Source organism: Pogona vitticeps, chromosome 1 (assembly GCF_051106095.1).
Source record: "Pogona vitticeps strain Pit_001003342236 chromosome 1, PviZW2.1, whole genome shotgun sequence".
Taxonomy (NCBI): domain Eukaryota; kingdom Metazoa; phylum Chordata; class Lepidosauria; order Squamata; family Agamidae; genus Pogona; species Pogona vitticeps.
Window position 1 is genome coordinate 182,602,660 of NC_135783.1, and position 24,619 is coordinate 182,627,278.

At 40.7% G+C, this 24,619-nt stretch overlaps 1 protein-coding gene across 1 annotated transcript in view; it reads right to left on the minus strand.

Moving 5' to 3' along the window:
• The window catches only part of FAM117B (family with sequence similarity 117 member B), a 99,165-nt gene that overhangs the window by 59,684 nt on the left and 14,862 nt on the right, over positions 1 to 24,619 (minus strand). Inside the window, 1 exon segment of the mRNA XM_020810352.3 lies at positions 652 to 803. Within this exon segment, the coding sequence (XP_020666011.3) occupies positions 652 to 803 (152 nt within the window).

Here is a 24,619-nt window from a genome sequence, read left to right on the forward strand (position 1 = left end):
ATTAGAAACAGAGCAATGCAGAGAAAGCAGAGAACAGGAAAAGGTGGAACTGAGGGGGAAAAACCTAAGGGCAAATATGAATTGTAAAGGAGAAAAAGCTCCTGAGCAAGAGAACAAAAAGACTGTTCAGGGATGTAACTTTCTTCCCACCAGCTAGGATGACTGTTGCACATAAGAAAGGAGTAAAAGACAGCAGTGAAAAACATGTAGACAAGTGTAACAAAAATGATTAGACCAGGAGCATTTTCTCCAGGAGGAAAAATTACAATCAGACACTCCAGCACAGGAAAAGAAAGTCATATGGGAAGGTTTTTCCCTCTTTTCCTTATAATATCACATCATTCAAAGAAGCTCAATTGTGCAAAATTCAAAACAAAGAAATCTAAGAACTTCACACAACACAGTTAGATGGAATTGCTGCTACAAAATATAGTGATGGCAACAAAATCTGTATAGTTTAAATGGTGATCAGAAAGGCAGAGGTGTCTATTCACAGCTGCTAAACACAACTCTATTCAATGATAAAAAAACTGTCTGGTTTAAGACCAAGGTTTAGGTCTCTCTAGAACTGGCTTAAGCTTCACAAAGACAAGAAGCTGCTTTTACTCAAATTTGTCAGATGCTCTCCGAGTACATAATAGGATTTCTTACCTGTGTGGCTTTGTCCCTCATGCAAGGTGCAGCTTGTCCATGATTATCACGAGGCCACTGGCCAGCAAGGTATGGTGCAGCAAGTATATCTAGCGAAGGCGTACGACGAGCAATACTGGAAGGGCTTGATGATGGGGGCCGTGGTTTATCAACTAAAACATATATATACACACATACATCTCTATTAGTGAAAACATTCCTAAACTCAAATTTTCATTCTACCAATTACTTTAAATTAAGCAGATTACATACAGTGTCCTCAAACACAATTTGTTTTCCAGATTCATATTGATTAAACTCTTCTGTATGTTTAAATGTTAGGCTGTTTGGAGCACCAATGACTTTACATAGCGCTTGACTGTCCAAGAGTAGATATTTAAAATTTAAGTACTGGCTACAGATGTGCCAACAAAGTCCACAAAAGCTCTCTACTGTGGACAATAGGAGCAAATCCTTAGATCCACTTCTGCCACCAATGTGTGGCATTTTTAGAAGCTACCAGCACTGTGACAGAGCTCTCTGGTGGTGTCCGACTTTAATTTCCCATCTCCACTCCTGCCCTAGTAAGCAGCATCCATTAGGTGAACAATGCTGCCCATTCAATTTCCTCAGTAGCATCTCACAAGGATGACACTGAAAATCAAAACTGTGGCCCATAGTCTTTCACTGCCACCAATGGTCCTTGGCAAGGTTACCTGGCAAGAGGGGCTGACCAGTATAAGGTAACCCTTCCAAGTACCATCAAAGGTCTACTCAAACTAATGCCAGTCCTTTTCTGGATTCATTTTTATTTTCCTGCATGTACCTAACATTTGTAACTTCATTTAAGTCCCAAGCCAGATTTGTGAGAATCTAACTCTGCAGTCCAGTAATGGATTATAAAAATTGCTTATTGGTACTTAACCTTTCACTTTCCTTTCACAGTTATATTCACATGACAGGTATTTATATATTGTAACCATGAATCTGAACTGGGCAAAGAAACAGACTGACAGCCAGTGAAGCTATTGTAATAATTTAGCTTCTATTCAGATGAGTGTGTAGTTTGGACTGATGTGGGTGCAGCCATGGTCTTCCCATCATACATCAGAACCATTCATTCCAAGCTTCTATACCTGTTTTAAGTTTTCTTAGAATGTAATCTGGTTTCTTCAGTTTTCCATACAACATGTCCTCACTCTTCTGCCTCTTTCTCTCTCCCTCTCATGGACTCCCCATTCATTCTCCACCCTTTCTCCACTCCTTGTCTATTGAGGTTGACTCATCCAGCAGTGAAACCTTCCAGTTTTTAGGAAGAAGGGTATATGTGTTTCTTCCTAACATGGAGAACAATCTGCAGGGTCTGAAGGAAAGCTTAGAACTGCTAGTCTGTTTTTTGAGGACAAGGTAAACCAGCATTCTGAATCAGAAGGCCAGAAGCAGCAGTGCTGAGAACAGTTCCTTCTTTTATATTTAAAAAGTCAGCAAGAAGCAACCTTGCTCCATGCCAAGAATACTGCCACACATGATGTCACAACTGATGTCAATGGCATTCTAATTATATATGCACACCTCATAAGATTTGTGTTTGTTCAGGAGAAAAGACAGAAAGACAACAGATCTGGACAAACCCAAACTCCAATAAAAAATTCAGTTCCCAGTGAGGCAAAATAACCCTAAAATGGAAAGGATCTGAAACTACTCCATGTCTTTGTCAATGTTACGTGCATCTCCTAAACTAATCCAAATCAATGGGTGAGCAACTGAACCACCTCTTAGATAGGAACAAATAGAGTGTATGGATGAGTTCTGACAGACTACAAGCAAAAATGACCAATGTCTGCACCTCATTTTAGAAAAACCAAACAGAATAACTTAGATCCAAGATTTAATTTTTTTTTTTAGCCTATTTGATTTTAAGAACACTGAGAGAACATAATCTAAATATATTATCAGGAGGAAATCAAAATTATTCTACCTCCTAAATCAGGAAAGATGCTTTTGTTAGAAATACCAGAAAAATATAAGTAACATTTTACATAATGATTTTTTCAATGTTTGTGTTACTTTAAAAACTATAGTACAGTATGACTATATTATGAAACCCACAGTTAATTACTTCATTTTTGGAGAGGTGAATTGTTTGGTTGTAATACTTTTCGTTCCTGCAGAAGCTACCTCTCTTTTAACAATTTTCAAGGGGTGATATGAACAGAGCAAAACAGGTTCCTTAGTGTTAGTAGAAATGCTTTTTGCTCTCACAGGCATCATCAGCTGTTGCACAGATGGGGAAAAGATTACATTTACCTAGGTTTCAACTGCCAGACTACAAAAGAATTCTTGTTACAAATAAGAAGCCACAGACAAACAAAAAGGAAGGCCAGCAATTATGTAAAGCAACATTGTTTACTTAGTGCCTCATTGTTTAAAGCTTTCTTGTATTCACCAGAATTTCATTTTGTTTGTAGCAGGTTCAGACACATCTTTATTGAGAAGGTCGAGTTAATTTAAGGGAGCTTTAACATCTATGTAATTTGTTACACAGTACTTTTGAAGAAACATATTGGCTCAAATACAGTAGCAGAACTTAAGGCTGACAATGTATTTTTTAGAAATTAAAAATGTCTGACCCCAGGCATTTGACCCCTTTTTTTGTGGGGAAGCTGCTGGGGGCCACAGGATAGGCTCTTTAATTTCCAAAAATCAAAGTGGAAGTTCCACTAATGGATTTTAGCCATCTTCTTTCAATTTACCTTTCTTTTAAATTAACCTCTTAACATTTTGTCGTCTTCATTAATTTCAGAAGTCTGTCATTAGATTGCTACTGAATTATTTGATTACTATATAAAGTATGTTAGCAATGTAATTAATCTTATAAATATTTTTAAAATGTGTTTGTTCCAAAAGCTTTTTGAAATGCTAAAATATTCCAAATTACATAACTAAAGAGGTGCTATCTTGAATTTGGTTCCCTCAGAGCTCCAACTTGGGCCCCACTAATCACCTTTGAGTAACATGTGATCACAGGCATTTTGTATAGCATGCCAGAGAGAATTCAATCAGAGATATTTTTTTCTGTATGGTTATGAACTAAATAGCTGGTTGGATAGCTCAGTGGTTTATGTATCTGGCTGCGTAGACATAAGTTGAGAACTTGATTTCTCACTGTGCCTCCTGTGAGTAGAAGTAGCAAGTGTGGTCTCAGGTAAGCAGCACAGTCCCATGGTGCCCCTAGAACAGTGATGGCAAACCTATGACACACATGCTACAGCTGGCACGCAGAGCCCTCTCTGTGGGCACACGAGCCATAAGTTGCCACCGAGAAATACTTACCCATCCTCCAATCCTGGATTTTGGCATTCCCCTCTGCTGGTGCAATGGTCCAGTGGAGGGGTGCAATGGAGTTCATGACTGGTCTAGCCCAATGGGGGATTAGAGGACCAGTAAGTATTTCTCTGTTAATACCTCCCCTAGAAAAAACACAAGCATTTAACCCTTGCAGTGCAAGGGCAGTTTTTTTTCTAAACTAAAACCTCTGTATTCAGGTTTAATTGCAGTGTTGGCACTTTGAAACAAATAAGTTGGTTTTGTGTTGCAGTTTGGGCACTCGGGCTCAAAATGGTTCGCCATCACTGCCCTAGAAGAAGAGAATGGTAAACCACTTCTGTGTATTCTGTACCTGGAACACCCTGAAAAAGATTACCATAATTTAGAATTGACTTGACAGCACATGTTTATTTACTATAAACTAAACAGCTAGACACATATTGGTAATATTTGTTTTTCTAAAAAGGTCTTCAAAAGATCTCTGTGAAGATTCTCAGTCATCCAGGTGAGGTTGTCTTCTTTCTTATTAGGTTGAAATGTTTCGCTACTCTTCCGAGTAGCTTCTTCAGTCTGAGGACAGTTAGTAGGAGATCCCTGATATATACTCCCCATTGGCTTCGTTTTCCCCTGGCCTGAATAAGCTAGTTAGAAGGACAAAGGACTGGGGGTTAAGTAAATAATCCCATTTCTGCATCCTTCTCCACCATCATGGGTCGTTAACAGTTGTTAACAGTGGTCTTCTGATGGGTGTGGTCCTAATCTTCCTGGGAATGGATGAAAGGGCATCGTGATAAACAGGAGATAGATTGTATCTAAGGCCTCCACCCCTGTTGAGTGAGGGATTTTCTATATGCACATGTATAGCCTCCTTGACCCCTCTCTCAAACCACCTATTTTCTCGGTCCAAAATGAGTATATCCTGGTCATGAGTGTCCTTCAAATGGAGGAACAATCCTGATTGTGGTCCTGGGCCATTGCCCCTCCTGTGCTGGACCATGGTCCTCTTTAGTGGCTGTTCAGTTTCTCCAATCTAGAGCTCCAAACACTTATTTTTGCATTGGACCACATTTACTATATCGCTCCTGTTGTGTTTTGGTGTCCAGTCTGGAAATTGGTTCCTCAGACTCCCAAATGGGCTCACTACTAATTACCTTTAGTGGTGCCTGCTCATAGCCATCTAGTATACTCCGCTGAAAGTGAGCCATATGAACTTTGGCTATGAAATCTTTTCCCTCTATAAACTGCATAGTCCACTAGGCTTCTACCAACTTTCTTCTTTTTTTATTGCACAACAGTATTGTAACTAGTGCTTTAAAAACTGGCTTGGTAATGACACATATTTTAAGTTAAATAAATCTTAAAAACAAAATATGGCAAAAATACTGTTCTTTTAATTGTTGCTGTGAAACTGGTGTCCCCAAGCTACAAAACAGGGAGCCCAATTTCTGCATGAGTGTATGTTGAAATATTGGGGTAAATGAGTACCTGGGGAAAGAAAATATAAAAATGGAAAAAAAACTGTTGGGGAAGAATACAGACAAAGCATTTGGGAGAAATGGAACTGATGATGAAGCTAGGTACATTCTTCATTTATTTAATAAGAGTAATAAATGTACAGTATATGTTAAGCATTTCACAGCATATTCAAACTAGCACATGCTGAGCCAGATTTTCAGCAAGATTATTTGTAGCATTGCTAGTCAGAAACTACTGCTGTTTACACTGATACTACAAAGCCCTGTGTAAGAACTGGCTGTAACTGTGTTCTACTTATATATGAAAACTGGATGCCACTCACTGAAGAGACCTGAAATTATTATGAGAATTCTTTCTGCTATTGCAGTGGTTCTTAACGTGGGCAATAACGCCCCCCAGGGGGCGATTTCATTTTTCAGGGGAGCGGTAGAATGAAAAGGGGCGGCGTGGGGGCACTGGAGCAGAAGGGGGCGGTAGGGGGCGCTGGAGCAAGCCAAACCTGTGAAGATGGCTGCAGCCTTTTTATAGTGTGCATGAATATATATTTTCCTCCAATTTTAATTTAGTTTCAGACTTTTTGTCTTGAAATTTTTAGTTCCTGCATTTGTTTTTATGCCCTTTTTATATTTCTTTTTGCGTCTTAAAATTCACTTGCAACTAAATCATTAAATTTTACTTTTTGGGGGGCATTTCATTTTCTTGGAATTGAATTTTGTTTTCAGGGGTCATTGGATTTAAGTGTCTTAAATAAATAAATAAATAAATAAATAAATAAATAAATAAATAAATAAATAAATAAATAAATAAATAAATAAATAAATGATATCATCACTGTGGGGAGGGGGGCGATGACAACTTCCTCAATGGCTCAAGGGGGCGTTTCTTTCAAAAAGGTTAAGAACCACTGTGCTATTGTATGCATTATACCAGGGGTCCCCAACCCCTGGTCTGTGGCCTGGTTCTGGTCCGTGGCCTTGGCCGGGCTGGGCTGTGGAGACAGATCTCCTGCCCCCCGCAATCCCCCAGCACAGCCCCTTCACACATGCGTGCGAGTGTGTCCATACCCCGCACCTTTGCGCATGCCCGCAAGTGTGTGCACAATGTGCGAGTCCCCCTGCCCCTTTGCGCATGCCGCACGAGCACCCCGCCCCTTCATGCATGCGCATGAGTGCCTGTGTGCCCAAGCATGTGCCCCCAGCCCTTCGCACATGCGCACAAGCGCAGGGGGTGCCCTGCCCTCCCATGGACACCATCCCCCCAACCAGTCCGTGGTGTGAAAAAGGATGGGGACCACTGCATTATACAATACCACTTTTCATTGCAAATAATTACTCTATACAAAGTAAAATGTTATATTAATTCAAATTTGATTAATTAAGCTCCAAATGCACACCTCTCTTTTTGAAATAAAAAGTTTAAAATGAAATCCTCAAGATTATTTAATGTGATTTACTTGTCAGTAAGAAAAAACAGTAAGTGAAAAAACTGAAGATGTGTTAAGTATCTCATAAGAGGCCATGATGTGGGTGCGTGCAGCTGTGTCCCTCTGCTCACCAAAGGCTCCTTGCTCCAACAGAAATTGCTGTGGACTGATGCAGGATCCTCATAAATCTGTTTTTCTCCTGCAGTACCAACTCAGTAGATGAAATCTTATTATATAAAGTAAATGGAGTTGTACATTTTGGTTCATTTCTCACTGGTAAATAAAGAACCCCTGCTGTGAAACTTATGACTTTGCTTACATTACAATACAGGGTTTTGGCAAATGAGGGCTCAATCACACCTGCCAAAAGAATCCTTTTTTAAAAAAATTTTTTACAGGGATATTGACAAATCGCTAGCATTCAGCCGCTGTTGAAAACACTGCTCAGGAAACAGCCTTCTTCGTTTTACCTTGAAGGTAAAAAAGAGACTGAGCACAGAAAGAGGCTTTTCCTGCTTTGAATTTAAAGGAGTGTAGCATTAATGTTTCCTCTCTCTTTTTTTAACTCTGCTCTTCACAATACTTTGCAAGTCTTTTAAAACTCGTTTCCTCCTCCAGACACTGTGCAAAAGGGAAAAGAAAAATGAAAGCCAATAACTGAAGAGGGAGAGATATGCAGGGAAATAAGGAAAAGATGACAATTGAGTAAAGGAGAGAAGGGGAAAGAGGAAGAGGAGAGAAGGCTTCCATTGCTTTATTGAACTATTTCTTTTGTTACTTAAAAAGGGACAAGGGGTGGCTGATTGTCCCAAGAAGCAGCAAAAAAATGAATCAATTCAAATTTCTGGAGCAATGTAGCCAGCTATAACAGTTCAAATAGAAAGGAACGAATTGATACAGTTGAAAACAATGTGAATGCTCTTGCTGATATATGTACCACATGATCGCTGAAAAAAATATATTGGTAAAACCAATGTTCCCTCTAATTTTTGGCCCTTGTGTGCCAGAGCCTTGCCCTGTGTACGCATAGGGGCTGGGATGGGAATTCATCTGAAACCAGAACTAAATGGGTGTCAACACTGGATGCCAGTGCATAGTGCTGATGGAGCTTAGCATACATGCACATTGCTTAGCGTACATGCACTCTGTTGTGCCCAATGTTCTTAGAAAGAACATTGGGCACAACAGAGATATGAAAAGAATTGATATAGCTGGAGTTCTTTTATCACATATGATCAAGCCCTGAGTAAGTGATCCAAGGGACTCTGAAGTTTGCCCAAGACTATAGGCTGGTTCTTCTCCTGAGACGCACAGTGTGGAATTAAACTCCTGACCTCTGGCTCCAGGTATCAAACTCACTGAGCAATTCAGCCAGTAACATTTAAAACAGATTGTACTAACTGGTATTTTTAAAATACAATTTACAACATAAATCTATATAACCTTGATTCAAAATCAATCCGTCCCATAGGTCTAATGTATATGTGCCTATTTATTAAGAGCCCTCACCTATTTTTAAATACCCATCTGCACGTTTTCACTACTCATTATCATTAAAACTTTTTCAAGATCATTTTATAATTGCAAGCAATCATTAAAACTTTTTCAAGATCATTTTATAATTGCAAGCAAACAATGCATAGTGTATCAGCTATATCTAGGTACCAATTATAGTGGTCTTCATGAAGACAAAAACAGTCAACTAATCACCAAAAAGTAATTAAGACTAATAAAACTCCTTATTTATACAGTTCATTCAGGAACACTCCACATGATTTAACTCCTTGCCCTTTCAAACTTCTGCAATTTTTGTGATATTTGTAGTTTTTTGTTGTTTACAGGAGGCCAGTGTTGAGAAACCTAACAAATATGAGGCATGCACACAGAAAAGAGCTCTGCTAAGAACACAAGATTTTTCTCACAGCTCTCAAAATACTGTACCAACACTAGAAGCTGTTTTGCTTAATTTCTCATATACGACCCTCATTGTATATGGAATAACTGTGTATCATATGATCAATGCTCTCTTATTTGTAATAAAGACATGTATTTGTTATGCTGATACCTAAGAACACTTTCCAAGAACAAACAAATGTAGCCCCTCTTCATCCTAGAACATGTTTAAAGCAATTTTAGCATATTTTATTATTTCTGAATCCATCAATTATGGATTTTCTGATCTAGCTTCCTAGGTTGAGTATATTCCATTAAAAAAAACCCAGCTATAACCCAGCAAGCCATAGAATATTTACATCGTTGTTTTCTGTCTTGTGCTGCTCCTCAGCCCTCCCCCTTTCCCACAACTGTTCAGCTGCTAGCTTCACATGATGTGACCTACATAACAAGAGATGCACTTGCTTCAAGATAGCAGTTACAACAGCTGGGCTGATGAACAATGGTGGTATTTCAGCAATGTTTTAATTTTATGAGGCCTAATTACACTACGGCCAAAGGTTACAAAAGTATTCTGTGTTTCTACAGCCTACAGATATTCTCTTATGGATAATCAAGTTATTAATTTTCTATTAAGGAAAATGCCGCTCAGTTTTAGCAAATACAACTGCTAGGAGATTATACTGACCTATAACAAAGATGGGCATATATATACAAACATTATATAGTAAGAAGCAAGTCATAAGATTATAGAGAATCAAATGCCCTATAAATTTCTTTAACAAATATTTTGCAAGTGGTATAGCTTCCATCTATAACAACCTATTCACAAAGATAAATGGACATCAAATTTCAATTAGATATACTATGTAACTTTAAAATGAGCACTAGCAGCAAATATTATGGTGTTATTTTCAAAGAGATTCATATCCCATTACGGTGATGTCTTTAAAAAGTATCTTAAATCTAGTACAGCAGGCAGATTTGCTAACACTTTATTGCCACCTGTGAGAATTGTATCCAGACAAGGAAAATGAAGCTTCTTCCCTTTTTTGGTTGCACCTGAAAGCTTATATACATAGGTAGATTAGCCCAAATTATTTTTGAATTGCTACTTTTTGAACTTTTTCCCAAAATTAGCTAACACTATGACTCCCCAAAAACTAATCTGATTCACACTCCTGAAACTAATGTAGCAATAGTAATAATTATATTTCTAGTTTTGCCTCTCTCTGAATCTTGCAATGTAAATTTTGATTTTAAAATGCACCAAAATACATTTTTTACAAAAAAAAAAGATGCACATTTCTATACAGGTTTCTTAAAAAATAAAAACTTGGATAAATGTAGAAGGCTAGAACGGAGTGCTAAATTAACAGAAGTGAAATGCCAATTCAAAAACAGCCTGATTCACCCTGTTCCTCCAAATACCTATACAAATAAAAATCAATTGCTAGTTTCAAAAGCAAGGATGCCAGTTCAGAAAAGGCGACGTTTTGCAGCTGCACTCTTAACATTAAAAAGCGAAAGCATTCAAAAACCTCTTAGGAAAAAAAAAGGCCAGGTTACTTACCTATAACTGTGTTTCTTAGAGTGTTCATCAGAGAATTCACACATATGAGTCTCCTCTGTGCCTACAGATAATCTCAGGAACATTCTAGTGCTTTAAACTCCTCCCTTCAATAATATACTGGTTCCATCCAATGGTCAATCCTCAGTTCTCTCTATCCGACACCACAGTCTTAGCAAAAGTACCATGGCAGACAGAGGAGAGATTTGATGAGTTGTATGAATTCTCAGATTGCCACTCAAAGAGCCGCAGTTACAGATAAGTAACCTGTCCTTCTTTTCTGTGGTCTCTGTGAGTCACACATACAGGTGACTCCCAAGTTAACTTATTGGCTGGTGGGATGTCATGCAAGTATAGAAGGCAGCAGCACGACTGAACAATGCATCAAGTTTGGCCCTCATATCCAACCTATAACAATTCACAAAAGTTACAGGCTGGGACCAGGCTGTAGAGCTTTGCAAATGTCCTGTAACTGGACTCCTTTCAAAAAGACTGTAGAAGATGCCACAGCATGAGTTGAATGCCTCTTTAAACTATTAAGTAAAGGACAAATAGCTAGTTCGTATTACAATAAAACTGTTTTCACCACCTGTTTAGATAGCCTCTGTGATGACACTTTTCACCTTTTCTGTTTCCTAGATAGCAAACAAAAAGCTTATTAGTCTTTCTGAAAGAACCTGTTTTATCGACATAAAATGCAATTCATAACATTCTCTTTATGAAACTGTCTGTCTGTTGTTTCAACTTATATACCATCCTCTAGGGCAGAAGCACTCTCTGGGCAATTTACAACATAATAATGCAAAGAACACTTTGCCCCTCAGTGAACTGGGTACTCATTTTACTGACTTCAGAAGAATGGAAGGCTGGACAACCTTGAACGAGCTACTTGAACCCATTGAGAGATGGAACTCAGGTTGTGAACAGAGGGCTTGACTACAGTACTGCAGCTTAAACACTATACCATGAGGCTCCTACATTAATTGTAGGTACAGTGCAGTTAGTCACACTGCAGTGTGGCTAGATCACCTGCATGCCTAGCAGAAGTTATGGCTACCAGAAAAGCAGTCTTATAATTGAGAAAACTCAAATGAGCCAAAGTCATGGGTTCAGATAGTGACCTTGTAAACTGGGTTAAAAGCACTGACAACCATTGTGCTGTTGGTGGTTTTATATCTGGATAAATATTATTCAAATCTTTTACCTACTGAACTCTTTTAAAAGGTTTGACAAACTAAAAGCACTTTCTAGTAGATTTCTTTCTCGACTCCCTAAGAACCCTTGCTAATGTGGGAGAGTTCTCCACATGGCCACTTTTCACATCTGGAATTTGATTTCTGTTTAAAACATTTGTAATGCAATTGTCCTTGCTGGAAATATGTATCAAAACAAGGTGCACATGTCTCTGAATACACCATTCCCACAGGTAGGTTGTTAATAGCAAAAGAGCAATAGAATAGGTTATACTCTGCTTGTTTAAGTAATGTTGTGGTTGTATTGTCTAGTATCACCTGTATCACTTTTCCCACCACAATGTGTTTTAAATCTCTTAAAAGCTTTGATGATAGCTAAGCATTTCTAGTTGATTTATATACTGTTTCCTCTTATGGAGACTTGAAGGGCATTTCTTGGCTGTCCCTGTTTCATCACCATGTCAGTTGAAGCATCAGCTCCTCGCGCAAAGCTTTCTGTGTTGTAAAGGGCTAGGTGCACCAACTGTAGAGGCTACATTCTTTGCCTTGCATATGCTACTAATGCAGTGGCGAATGCCATGAGGCACAATTATATCTGTGGCAAGGATGCTGTAAGTGTCCTATTCAGTTGGAATTTTGAAACAAAAGATATGTTGTCCACTCTCTCGAGGAAGATAAATTCTTCTTGGGTTTGAGTGAAGTAGTGGGAGTAGAACCCACTGTGTGCATATCTCTACAGAACTTGTATAATTGCTTTCTTTTCCAGTAGAGTTATGCTGATTGGTGGTACTATTTCAAATCTGATGAATAACCATGGCTTATGATAGCAAGTACCCAATGGCTGTTGGTGACTTGTTATAATAAGGTGCTAAAGAATTACAAATCTGAGTGTTTTCAAATTTTTTAATCTGCTGGGGTATGATGTCAGCCTTGTTTATAGTCCAATAAAAATATACTCTGTATTTTTGTCACTCATTTTAGAAGATGTTGCTGACTTAAAATTCTGTTGTGAATCTCGAAGATTGTTGTGACCTTAGTTTTTCCATAGGAGATCTCCTTCTCCGGTGAGTGTATTGTCTTTTCCAGGATGTTTTGCACTGTTTGTATTGCTGCATGAAACATATGCATTTTGCCGTATTTCATTGTTTATATAGGTCTTCCATGATGTCATTAGTCTTAATGTTTAAAGCAGAGGTCCCCAACCTCCGGTCCACGGCCCGGTGCTGGTGTGTGGGCCTGAGCCAGACCGGGCCGCAGAGACAGACCTCCCACACACCCCACACACACTCCTCCCCTGCACAGCCCCTTTGGGCATGCACGCACCAGGACCCACACAACCGCTCCCCCACTCTTGCACATGCACCCAAGCACCATCCTGCTGTTTGCGCAAGCACACGAGCACGCCCCGCCATTTGCACATGCATATGAGCGCAAGTGCACATGCACAAGCACCCTCCTGCTCCTTTGCACATGTGCACAAGTGCAAGGGGGTGCCCCCACCTTCCCCAGTTGGTCTGCGGGGTTAATAAGGTTGGAGACCCCTGGTTTAAAAGACCTTCAACAAATGGTGGGGTATTCACCCTTATTATGTTAAGTAGTCGTGCATATTCATGTTGCAGGCTAATGTTGCTAAGAGGCAGAGCAGAAAGATATGTAATAAAGAGGCGGAGTCAGAGAGGAGTCAGTCAGTCAGTGAGAGAGGGTAGAGAGATCAGAGTGGAGAGATAGAGTGTGGTATTTGGGAGATCTGAGGTGTGATTAGAGTGAAGAGTGAATAAGAACTGTTATGAGAAATAGAAGTTTGAGACTGATGATAAATAAACCTGTAGAAGTTACCTATGATTAATAATGAAACATCTGTAACCAATAAACAAGTTTTATTTAAAAGACAATGAAGTTTGGACCTTCATCTTCATCCTTCCATAATTAGTGTTGATTTAGTGATCAACTGGTGGCAGCGGGTGAAAAGGAGTACTAGTTTGCCTTCGTGTGCTTTGTGTTTGGAGAGTCAGGTAGGGGCACGAGGAGCGAACACCACAGGTAGATCTTCAATACGGCTCCTGGATTCATCTGGTATGTCTGAAGATCTCAACCAGGCACACTTGTATAATACAATGACTGCAGACATATAAAGTACAATCCTTGGAGTGCCTTCCAGAGATTTCTTGGTTGGTCAGCATGAGAGCCTTCTATTGGAATGTCTTGGCTAGTATTTATCTTCTCAGAAACTTAGTATGAGATGCTACATTTTATCTCAAAGTGATGGCTGGTTTCAATCACAGCTTGATAATTGGCTAATTTTATTCTCAGAGTATAAGTAGAATAAATACATCTTTCAAGCAGATCTATTTTTCATCCTTCCCCATTTATAGGTGTTTTCCTTTAGAACTGGCTTAAGAGGATTCAACAATTATTGAGTTTGGATGGGGAGTGCTTGAACAAAAAAGATGCACCCTATTCCTGGACCTTGTATACATTCTTTATTATTTTTGATGATGGTGGTAAGGAAGACAGCTTTTGCCAGGATTCTTTGATTAGATCATATAGTGTTTGAAGTAGTTGAATCTGAACCAACTGGACAGTGTTCTTTTTTCAAAAACTGGGTCTGTTTTGGGAAGTAACAGTCTAACTACGTCAATCCTGACTGACTTCGCCATCCTCAATGTCATATCTGAGTAGCTGCGTATGTCATTGAAAGAAAGTGTTGGTATTGGCTACATCCAATTCAGGAGAGGTTGAACAGACAGAGAAGACACTCAGTCAACCTCTATGTCACTGGAATCTGTATCAGATTTGTCATGACCAGTACACTTCTCTACCTTTTTGTGTGTATTGTGTAAATGTTGATTTGTAGGTACCCGTTCAGCACTTTTTGAGCTCAATGTTAGTGTTTAAAGGTCAGAACCTTCTTTTCTGATCTGTGCTCATCCATTAGATCCTAATGTTCTTTTATCGGTTCGGGCATTTGGATGCGGTAGATGCTTTCTCTGTACTCACCGAATCATGATTTGGAGGCAATTCGATGTCAGATTCATCAACAATCTTAGCCTCTGTGTCTTTTACTACCCCAACAACTACAGATGATCATTGTTTCTTATCTTTCTGTTTTGCTTTGTTAGATTTCAAGACCATAGGCCCCGACACCTTCTTTTTTTCCTTTGATACTAAAGACAATAGTACTGATCATTTTGTGATTTCAAAATTGACTTGTTTCTGAGGTAAGTCTGGTTCTGAGACTGTTACAGTTTGGTATCGATTCTGGCTGCCATGGATTCTTTAGATTTGTTTGGATCATTTTTAATGACTGAGTGAGACCATTAAGGTGATTCTAGATGGAGTTTTACAGACAGTGGGAATCAATGTCATCTGTTCCTTGAATATTATATCAACAGTCTTAAGCAACTGCTCCAAAATGTGGATTTCTGCCTTGACTGTTATTTAAGGGTGATTTTTGTAAAGTTTTGATAAATGTTATCATTTTGTGTCTGGTGAATTAGACAATAGAGGCACTTCTTGTGTTTGTCTGTTAGCATTATCTTGCCAGCACAAGATACACAGAGTTTAAAGGAAACATTTAGAGGCCATAAACAACAGCAAAGGACAACAAATATTTTCTTCTTTTCTTCAGAGCACAAAGAACAGGAAAAAATAGAAGAGGGGGATAAGCAGATAAAATAAAATAATCTATGGTGAACAAAGCTCTGAAACACTCCCCAGATGTTGTGAAAATGGCAGCGGGAACTCAGGAGCAACCACTGGGTGGATTTATTTATTTATTTATTTATTTATTTATTTATTTATTTATTTATTTATTTACTTACTTACTTACTTACTTACTTACTTACTTACTTATTTATTTAATATCCCGCCTATCTAATCAATTAAGATTACTCTAGGATGTGGTATACTAGCTGTAGGGAGGGGTTTAAACCTCTAGAATGCTTCCAAGAGGGTCTCCGCAGGTATAGAGGAGACCCATGTGTGTAAATCACAGAGACCATGAAGAAGAATTGGGTGATTCATGGTTTTTGCTGATTTCTTAGGAATAGCAGATAGCACAGTGAAACCCACTTGATCAACAAATTGAGTAATCTACCTTTTTTTAAAAAAAATTCCAACATTCCATCTTTGTCAACCAATTTCAACTTGGATGATTCTGAGTTGGGGGACACACAAAGAGCCTCCATAAAGAATGTGCAAACTGTCAACTCATTTGGATGTTCCCCAGGGCATCAACAGCACCCTGTTGGCTTATTTGTCCACTCCACAAGTACCAGTGGATTGTTTCAGACATGAATGAAGAATAACTATGAGTTTTTATAGGTCACTGTTTTAGCTGGTTTTGAAAACAACTCCAAAAACTAGCAACTCAGAAATAATGTTGACTGGTCTGTCTGTGCATACATGCTTGTCCTTTGTAGCCCAAAGGGGGATGAGACTTCCTTTTCCTGATTGCCAAAATATAATTCTTAAAGGCAGCAACAAGGTTTTACTGATTTTTTTGGATTACAGTTAAGACACTCTGTTTAGAAAGCACAATGATGGGATATAAACTTCATGAAAAAATAATGCCGTAAGATTGAGAGCCAATGTGGTATAATGGATAAAATGATAGGGCTCGGGAGACATGAGTTCAAATTCTCACTCAACTATGAAAAATAACTGGCTAGGTAGGTGAGTGGGACACTGATAAAACCTTTCATTTCTCATCTAAGTATCTTGAAAACCCTATTAGGGCCATCATTAAATCAGATGCAATCTGGCAGTGCATAGCAACAATTCTGAATCAATTCATATGTTTCATAAAATCACCTCTATTAGGAGTTTCATATTGCCTCAAGACAAAAAAAATATTTCAATCCCAATTTAAAACCTTACAATTTACAAACAGAATGTAAAGGATAGTATTAGCCTGTGGTAGAATAAAAAAGTCAACATCTTATCTCTGTCTGTACATAGGTGGCTACTTTTTACTGTAATATAGGAATACAGAAAGAGAATTTGTGCAGTCCTTTTTGCACAGCACCTAGGCTACGTGCCTGCCATCTGGTAAGCAGCAGGGCAGCAGTCGCACTGCTACACAAACGGAATTTGGCTCGTCCTAATCTGGTGACAGATGCTAACTTTCTCTGTGAGTTATCACACCACCACCGCCAAGCAGAAAAACAACCTGAATGGCCCTTTGCTAGCCCAAAACATGTAACACTGTTTAGTGTGACATGGGAAATCCTACAGAGTGGCCATCGCAACTTGTGAATAATAATACAATCTAAATTCAAAATGCATTCTCACAACCAGATCTTACACCTCTACTGAATGGGAACTGATCTATTAATGGCTAGGGTTCCTGCTCACCTATGAGAACTCATGGGGAGAGGGGGTGACTGCTAAAACTACTCCCTAAACATCTTACCTTGAAAATTCTATTAAAAGCACCATAAGTCAAACAGAACTTGATGGTTCACAACACATACACAGGCTTAGCTAGCTGAAGTGCATCATTCAAGATTAAAACCTCCACATCACAGTTTCCATAAACCAGTGATTCTCTCTAAAAACAGATTTTAGAATGCCAAGCCCTTAAACAGGATAGGACAGTAATTCAATCTTCATCTTTTGAATCTCTGTTTACCGTATATTTCTCTGTATAAGACTATACTTTTGTCTACAATCTTTAGACTAAAATTGAGGATCGTCTTATACACAGAAGTAAGCTGAGAACAAAAACAAGTGGAGGGGAAAGCAGGGATCAAAGCGATTCTGCAGCGCTTTTATCCCTTTTCCCCTACACTTGCTAAGCCCCACTTAGATTTCTTAATTTTGGATTAGAAAAGTGGGGGGCATCTGTTACATACAGCACTGATGTTACCTGTCTGTCATGGGTTTGGAGGGAAAGTTCCATCCTATGGGGAGTGGAAGGCGGGACATCAGGAAGAGGGGCTGTACTGTATAAATATGTGATGCCTGTGTGGAGAGTTTAGGAGATGCTGAGAGACACTGGGTTGTGACGAAGCAGCAGCTGGGAAGAAGAAGCTGTTGTGGGAGTCTGAGTGTCAGACAGGGTACTACTGTGTGTCAGAGTACCAACCTGATAGGTTCAGGTGTCTGTTGGTTAGCCAGAACTGATAGGTTCAGGGTCTGTGCTTTAAGTTAAGGGTTCTGTGTGAACCAAACTGTATGCTTGTATGAGTGAGAATAAGCCACGTTACTTTATCCTATTCACCTGATTGTTTATTTTCCCTGTGTGTATTTAAATAAACTTTATTCTTTTTATTGTTTAAAAATCCATCCCTGGTCTGTGTGACTTCTTACAGGGAATGGTTGGTGGCAGCTTAGTGTAACTGTGTGACATATCCCAGTAGGTCTGGGTTTGTCACATTGATTGGTGTCCAGCGTGTGGGATACGACTGGTCCAGTTGTCCAGCGGTCCAGCAAAGCCTTGGCAGGTGTGCCCAGAGCAAGGGGGGTCTAGTCAGGGACAGTCTGAGGCGCGTAGGTAATCTTCTAGGTGTACCTCACGGGGAGGTGCGCTAGTAGAAGAACGTGCCAACTGGGGAGACTTAGATTAAGGTGCTCTGAGGCAGCCTAGTTTTGGCGGGAAAACGCTGAGGCAAAACTGCGTAGTAACAGTGATCTAGCTTGCCAGCTGAGAGGCCCAGCAGAGGGGGGTAGGCTCTGACTCGATACTGTTGCAAGTAGTGCTGAAGAACAGCAGCAATCTCTAGGGAGAGCTGGTTCTGAGGCAAGAAGGAAAAAAGTGGTCGTTTTATTTTGAGGCTTGACTTTTAAAGCAGCTTGTTCTGAGGGGGGATTATGCCCTTGACTCGAAGCCAGATGGCCGAAATGAGTGAAGTGAAAGACCCCCAGATTGACCAAGGTTCTGAGGATGAATTTGGCTCAGTGCAGGGTGACAGCACAGGAGAGCAGAACCCAGAACTTAGAAAATTGCTCATAGCCCAACAGCATGAACTGAGGATGAGGCAATTTGAAATGGAGGAAAGGGAAAGAGAAGAAAGATTAGAGAGAGAAAGAAGGGAGGAAAGGGAGAAACAGCGGCAATTTGAATTAGAGAGAGAGAGAGAGAGAATGGAGAGGGAAGAAAGAATGGAGAGAGAGAAAATTGCTCTGGAAAAAGAAAGAATGGCGTTTGAATTAAGAAAATTGGAAATGATGAACCAGAACAATAATAACAATAGGGATTCTGAGGGAGGCCAACTGTCTAAGGCTGACCTGAAGAAATTCCCTGTGTACCACAAGGGAGATTGTCCTGAGGTGTTCTTTTCCCTAGTGGAAAGAGCGTTTGTGGACTTCTCAGTGAGGGAAACTGAGAAGATGACCATCATGCGATCTTTAATCAGTGGTAGCCTGGCTGAGGTTTATGCCGAGATGCCTGAGGAACTGATGAAAGATTTTGCAGAGTTTAAAAAACTGGTGTTTGCCAGACATGGGATAAATGCAGAGCAGCTGAGACAAAGATTCAGGTCCCTCACCAAGAAGCCAGAACAGACTTTTACCCAAGTGGGGGCCCAATTGGTGAGGCTGCTTGAGAAATGGCTATCTCAGGAGGGGACAGAGACCTATGAGCAGCTTAAAGATTTGATAGCACTGGAACAGTTCTATTCAGTCCTGCAGGGGGAATTGAAATTCCAGGTGAGGGAAAGGAAACCGAGGTCTGTGGCAGCAGCCGCAGAGATCGCAGATTTTATTTCCCAAATAAGAAAGCCCTTGGGTGAGGGGAAATCTGTAGGTAAACCCAAAGAAACCTACAGCAAGTACTCTCAGGGACCAGGGAAAAGCCAGCAAGGGGGAGGGGCCCATGGTGAAGGGAAGCCCTCAGACATGAAACTAAGACCTCAGATTTTGGAGGGAAAACCAAAACAAGATGAGAGAGAATCAAAATACACCAGAAAATGCTATTTCTGTCAGGGAAAGGGTCATCTAATCTCAGAGTGTGAGAAATTAAAGCAGCTAAAAGGAATGGTGCCTCAGAATTCTAGTGGGACCAAGCCAAAAGCTGTGTTCTGTGTCCAGAAAGAGCAAGGCTCAGTGTCACTGAGGGAGCCTGTTGCCATGGCTACTCAGTCTGGAACAGCTACCGCTGCTGATCAGGCTGAGGAAAATGGTCCTCTTGTGGAGGTAAAACGCTGCTTGCTGGTGAAAACAGATTCTCAATTGTTTGAGACGGCAGGGGTGGACGTAGGAATACTTGACCGTCAGTATAGGGGGCTGCGGGACACTTGTTCCCAGGTAACCCTGTGCCATCCAGATATTATTCCTAGGGAGTTTATAATCCCAAATGAGAGCATAAAGGTGGCAGGGATTGAGGGGCAGGTAATCTCTCTGCCAGTAGCAGAGGTACCTGTCAACTTTCAAGGCTGGAGGGGAGTTTGGAGGCTAGCGATTTCATCGACTCTGCCAGCAGCCGTGCTCGTGGGAAATGACCTGGCTGAACACGTGAAACGGGTGCTAGTGATTACACGCTCACAAGCCACCATAGGGACAGTTCAGGGGGGTAATGATGAGCCAGAGACGGAAGCAGAGGGGAGTTCAGAAGCTGTGGTGGAAACCTTAACCACAGACAGCAGATTTGGACAGGAGCAAAAGGCAGACGCCACTCTCCAAAAGTGTTTTGAACAGGTGACTGACGCCCAGCTAACACCTGAAACCCCAGTGAGATTTCTGGAGGAAAAGGGGATTTTATATAGAGAAACCCTGAGGAATATCTCAAAAGGGGGAGATGGGATCAGAAGTCAGCTGGTGGTACCTGAAAAGTATCGCCCCATGATCTTACAAAGGGGTCACTCTGACATGTTTGCTGCACACTTAGGGGTGAAAGGGCCCCTTGATTTGATCAAACAAAATTGGGAGCAGATCACCCAGGATGACCCACAAGACGTTGTGACATACATAGACACCTTGATGAATGACCTAAAGAGAAATCTAGAGCTGGCAGCAGAAAACCTGCAAGCTCAGAAGGTCAGACAGAAAACATGGTATGACCAAAAAGCTAGAGAGAGGCACTTTGACCCAGGGGAGGAAGTGCTTTGGCTTAGGCCCTGCAGAGAGAATAAACTGCAGCTCAAATGGGCAGGACCATATAGGGTCATTTCCAAGATGTCAGACCTGAACTACCTAATAGAGCAGGAGGAGAACCAAGCAAGGAGGGTGGTTCATGTGAATGCCCTAAAACCCTACTACAGAGGGGAACAGAGGGTTTTATTCGCGATAAAAGCAGCTGAGAGTGAGGAAGCTGAATTACCCTTCTGGGAGGGTAGAGGGGAAGTAAAATACAACCCAGAGGAGGTAAAGATCAGTCCTGCACTCACCCAAGACCAGCAGCAAGAACTAAAAATGCTGCTTAGTAAATATCAACAGGTGTTTTCCAACAAGCCGGGGATAGTGAAGGGAGTGATGCATCGGATCCACACAGGGGATGCACCCCCGCAGGCAGTATCCCCATACCGAGTAACGGGACCCTATAGGGACAAGGTGCGGAAGGAGCTGGACGAAATGCTGAGGGAGAACATAATCGTCCCCTCTTCTAGTTCTTGGTCCTCTCCGATAGTCCTTGTGGACAAGCCTGATGGGAGCATTAGGTTTTGTGTCGATTACGGGAAATTAAACCGTGTAACCACTCCTGATGCCTACCCAATGCCCAGGCTAGACAACCTAATTGAAACCATAGGGGGTTGTCGGTTCATCTCATCATTGGACCTGGTAAAGGGATATTGGCAATTAAGAATTGATCCCAGGGATCAAGAAAAGACTGCCTTTTGCAGCCCTTTTGGTCTCTATGAGTTTCGAGTCCTGAGCTTTGGTCTCAGAAATGCACCAGCCACATTCCAAAGGCTGATGGACCAGACCTTGGCAGGGCTCAGTGACTTTACAGTGGCCTACATTGACGACATAGGGATCTTCAGTAATACCTGGGAAGATCACCTGATACACCTGGAGTTAGTGCTGCAGAGGTTAAGTGCAGCAGGGCTAACAGTAAAGGCCAGCAAGTGTCAGCTGGGTAGCCCAGAAATAAAATACTTGGGTCACATGGTAGGGGGAGGAATGATAAAACCCCTGGAGGCCAAAATAGAAGCTGTTCGTGATTGGCCTAGACCCAACACCAAGAAAAAGGTCAAATCATTTCTTGGGTTGGTGGGCTACTACAGAAAGTTCATCCCGAGGTTTAGCGAGATTGCGGCTCCGCTGACCGATCTGACGAGGAAGAAGGCTGATGACCGCATCCCGTGGACCAGCGACTGTGAGGCGGCGTTCCAGAGGTTGAAGGAGGCGTTAATCAACTATCCTGTCCTGCGTGCTCCAGACTTCGACCGGGAGTTCATCATCTACACCGATGCGTCTAACAGCGGGGTAGGAGCAGTTCTGTGCCAGGAGGATGAGAATGGTGACCAACATCCAGTGTCCTACCTGAGTAGGAAACTTCAAAAAGGTGAGAGACATTTGGCAACCGTGGAGAAGGAGTGTTTGGCCATAGTCTACGCGATCCGGAAGGCCAAGCCTTACATCTGGGGAAGACATTTTATTCTGTGTACTGACCATTCACCATTACAATGGTTAAAGACAATGAAAACCCACAATAGCAAACTTATGAGGTGGGCTTTAAACCTACAGGACTATGACTTTGAAGTGAAAGTGGTCAGAGGGTCAGTGAACTGTGTTGCTGACGCCTTATCAAGAAGACCTGAAGATTGAAGACGGCGAAAGAACATGGACTATATGTGTATATAATGATGACAAAAGTAAAATGTACCTGTTTTTTGAATTTGGGTTTGTATGAATAAAGGTAAATTGATGTAATGTTAATGGTAAATGTTTAAATGCCTATTTGCTATGGTTTAACTTAGAATGTAAGTATAAGTAAGTATAATATGGTATGTATAACTGTTGTTGTGTGTTTTATCCAGGTTGTTTTTTGGGAAAAAGCACCTTAGCTTTCCCCCTACAAAACAACTTATAAAGAGGGGAGGTGTTACATACAGCACTGATGTTACCTGTCTGTCATGGGTTTGGAGGGAAAGTTCCATCCTATGGGGAGTGGAAGGCGGGACATCAGGAGGAGGGGCTGTACTGTATAAATATGTGATGCCTGTGTGGAGAGTTTAGGAGATGCTGAGAGACACTGGGTTGTGACGAAGCAGCAGCTGGGAAGAAGAAGCTGTTGTGGGAGTCTGAGTGTCAGACAGGGTACTACTGTGTGTCAGAGTACCAACCTGATAGGTTCAGGTGTCTGTTGGTTAGCCAGAACTGATAGGTTCAGGGTCTGTGCTTTAAGTTAAGGGTTCTGTGTGAACCAAACTGTATGCTTGTATGAGTGAGAATAAGCCACGTTACTTTATCCTATTCACCTGATTGTTTATTTTCCCTGTGTGTATTTAAATAAACTTTATTCTTTTTATTGTTTAAAAATCCATCCCTGGTCTGTGTGACTTCTTACAGGGAATGGTTGGTGGCAGCTTAGTGTAACTGTGTGACATATCCCAGTAGGTCTGGGTTTGTCACAGCATCTTATACATGGGGGCATCTTATACATGGAAAAATACTGTAAATATTTAAACTCTCCAGGCTTATCTGTCCTTACTCTTTGAGTACACCCAGACAACATTTTTATCATGCAATCTTTACATGCCTCTTTCACAGAATTGTACTAGAAGTCTATATGATAATGCTTTTGACCTTCCTACTTCTTTAGAATTCAAACATGTAAAAATAAGCATTACCATCTTGATTTCAACACTGTTCTACATCTCAAAAGGACATGGTTAAACTCATGAACAGCACTGAAGTAAAACAGGCAAAATTTAAACTTCAGTATTATTTTACGTCAATTAAGTCCCCAAAACATATAACATTTCCGTAAGGACAGAGATCATGCTGAGAATCACCAGAACAAAAAGAACAGTAGAACATGAAAGCAGCTATTGCTGCATTTTACAAATAAAATCTGGAAGTCTAGCAGCCTTCTTGAAATACTACAACCAGGCAAAAAATAAGGAAGAACTACTCAAGAGCAATTTCCATAATACTGGATCCCCTATACATAATATAACATCTAGCTGTAACTATGTCCAGCTTGGGTAACCACAGGCTCTTCTTTAACAGTGGAAAACTGAGGGAAACGATGAGTTTTTACATTAAAGTTGGATCTCATTTGAGATGCTAGACTAAATAAAAACAGAAGCCACATGGCTTTACTAGTAGTTTGAGAGAACAAACTTTTACAGAATAAATCTAGCTTCAGACTATGTAAAATCCTCCTGAGTTTCGTGCTTTCAGGTAGCTAAATTCAATACTGTCCAAGTCAAACGAACAACAAAGGCAGCTGTGTAGGCCTTTAGAAAAAAATATAAAATCCATATTTACTATTATAAAATACTGTAGGCACAATGTTGTACAATACTGGTGCCACTACTAAGGCTGTGCGCTAGGTCTTAGTAGTGGCAGATGTGTCTCACATTGTCAACTGTGTCTCAGATGACAAGAGCATTGAGAACATAGTTTCCAAAAAGGAATGCAAAATAGAAAAGTTTATTGTGAGGCTGGAGTCCTCAAGACATCCTGATTTCAGCCAGGGTGGAGTTCATGCAAAGCAGATCCAAGGACCAGTTTTAATCTTCTAGGTCTTACCACAGGCATCATCCCTAGCGAAAAAAGTTAAACACCCATGCTCTAATGCAAGGCCCTGTGCCTTGCTTTAAAGGAGAATCAGCAGCTCTTGAAATGTCAATTCTGTTTCCCCTCAATCCGTGACCCAGGGCTTTAGTAGTTAGGAGGACTTTGAATTTAATTTACTAACCAACAGGAACTGAGCAATGCATCAGGAGACCGTGTGTGTGTGTGTGTGTGTGTGTGTGTGTGTGTGTGTGTGTGTGTGTGTGTGTGTGTGTGTGTGTGTGTGTGTGTGTGTGTGTGTGTGTGTGTGTGTGTTGGGTGGGCGGGTGTGCACGCGCGGGTGTGCATGCGTGCTCATACATGCATGCGTTTGTGTGTGTTATCAAATCTATTAATATTACCTATGGACCAATGACCCAACTGTAGTTTTTACCTGCACATTTAAAGAAATGCCAAGTTTAGGATTCCAGGGAAGAGAAAGAG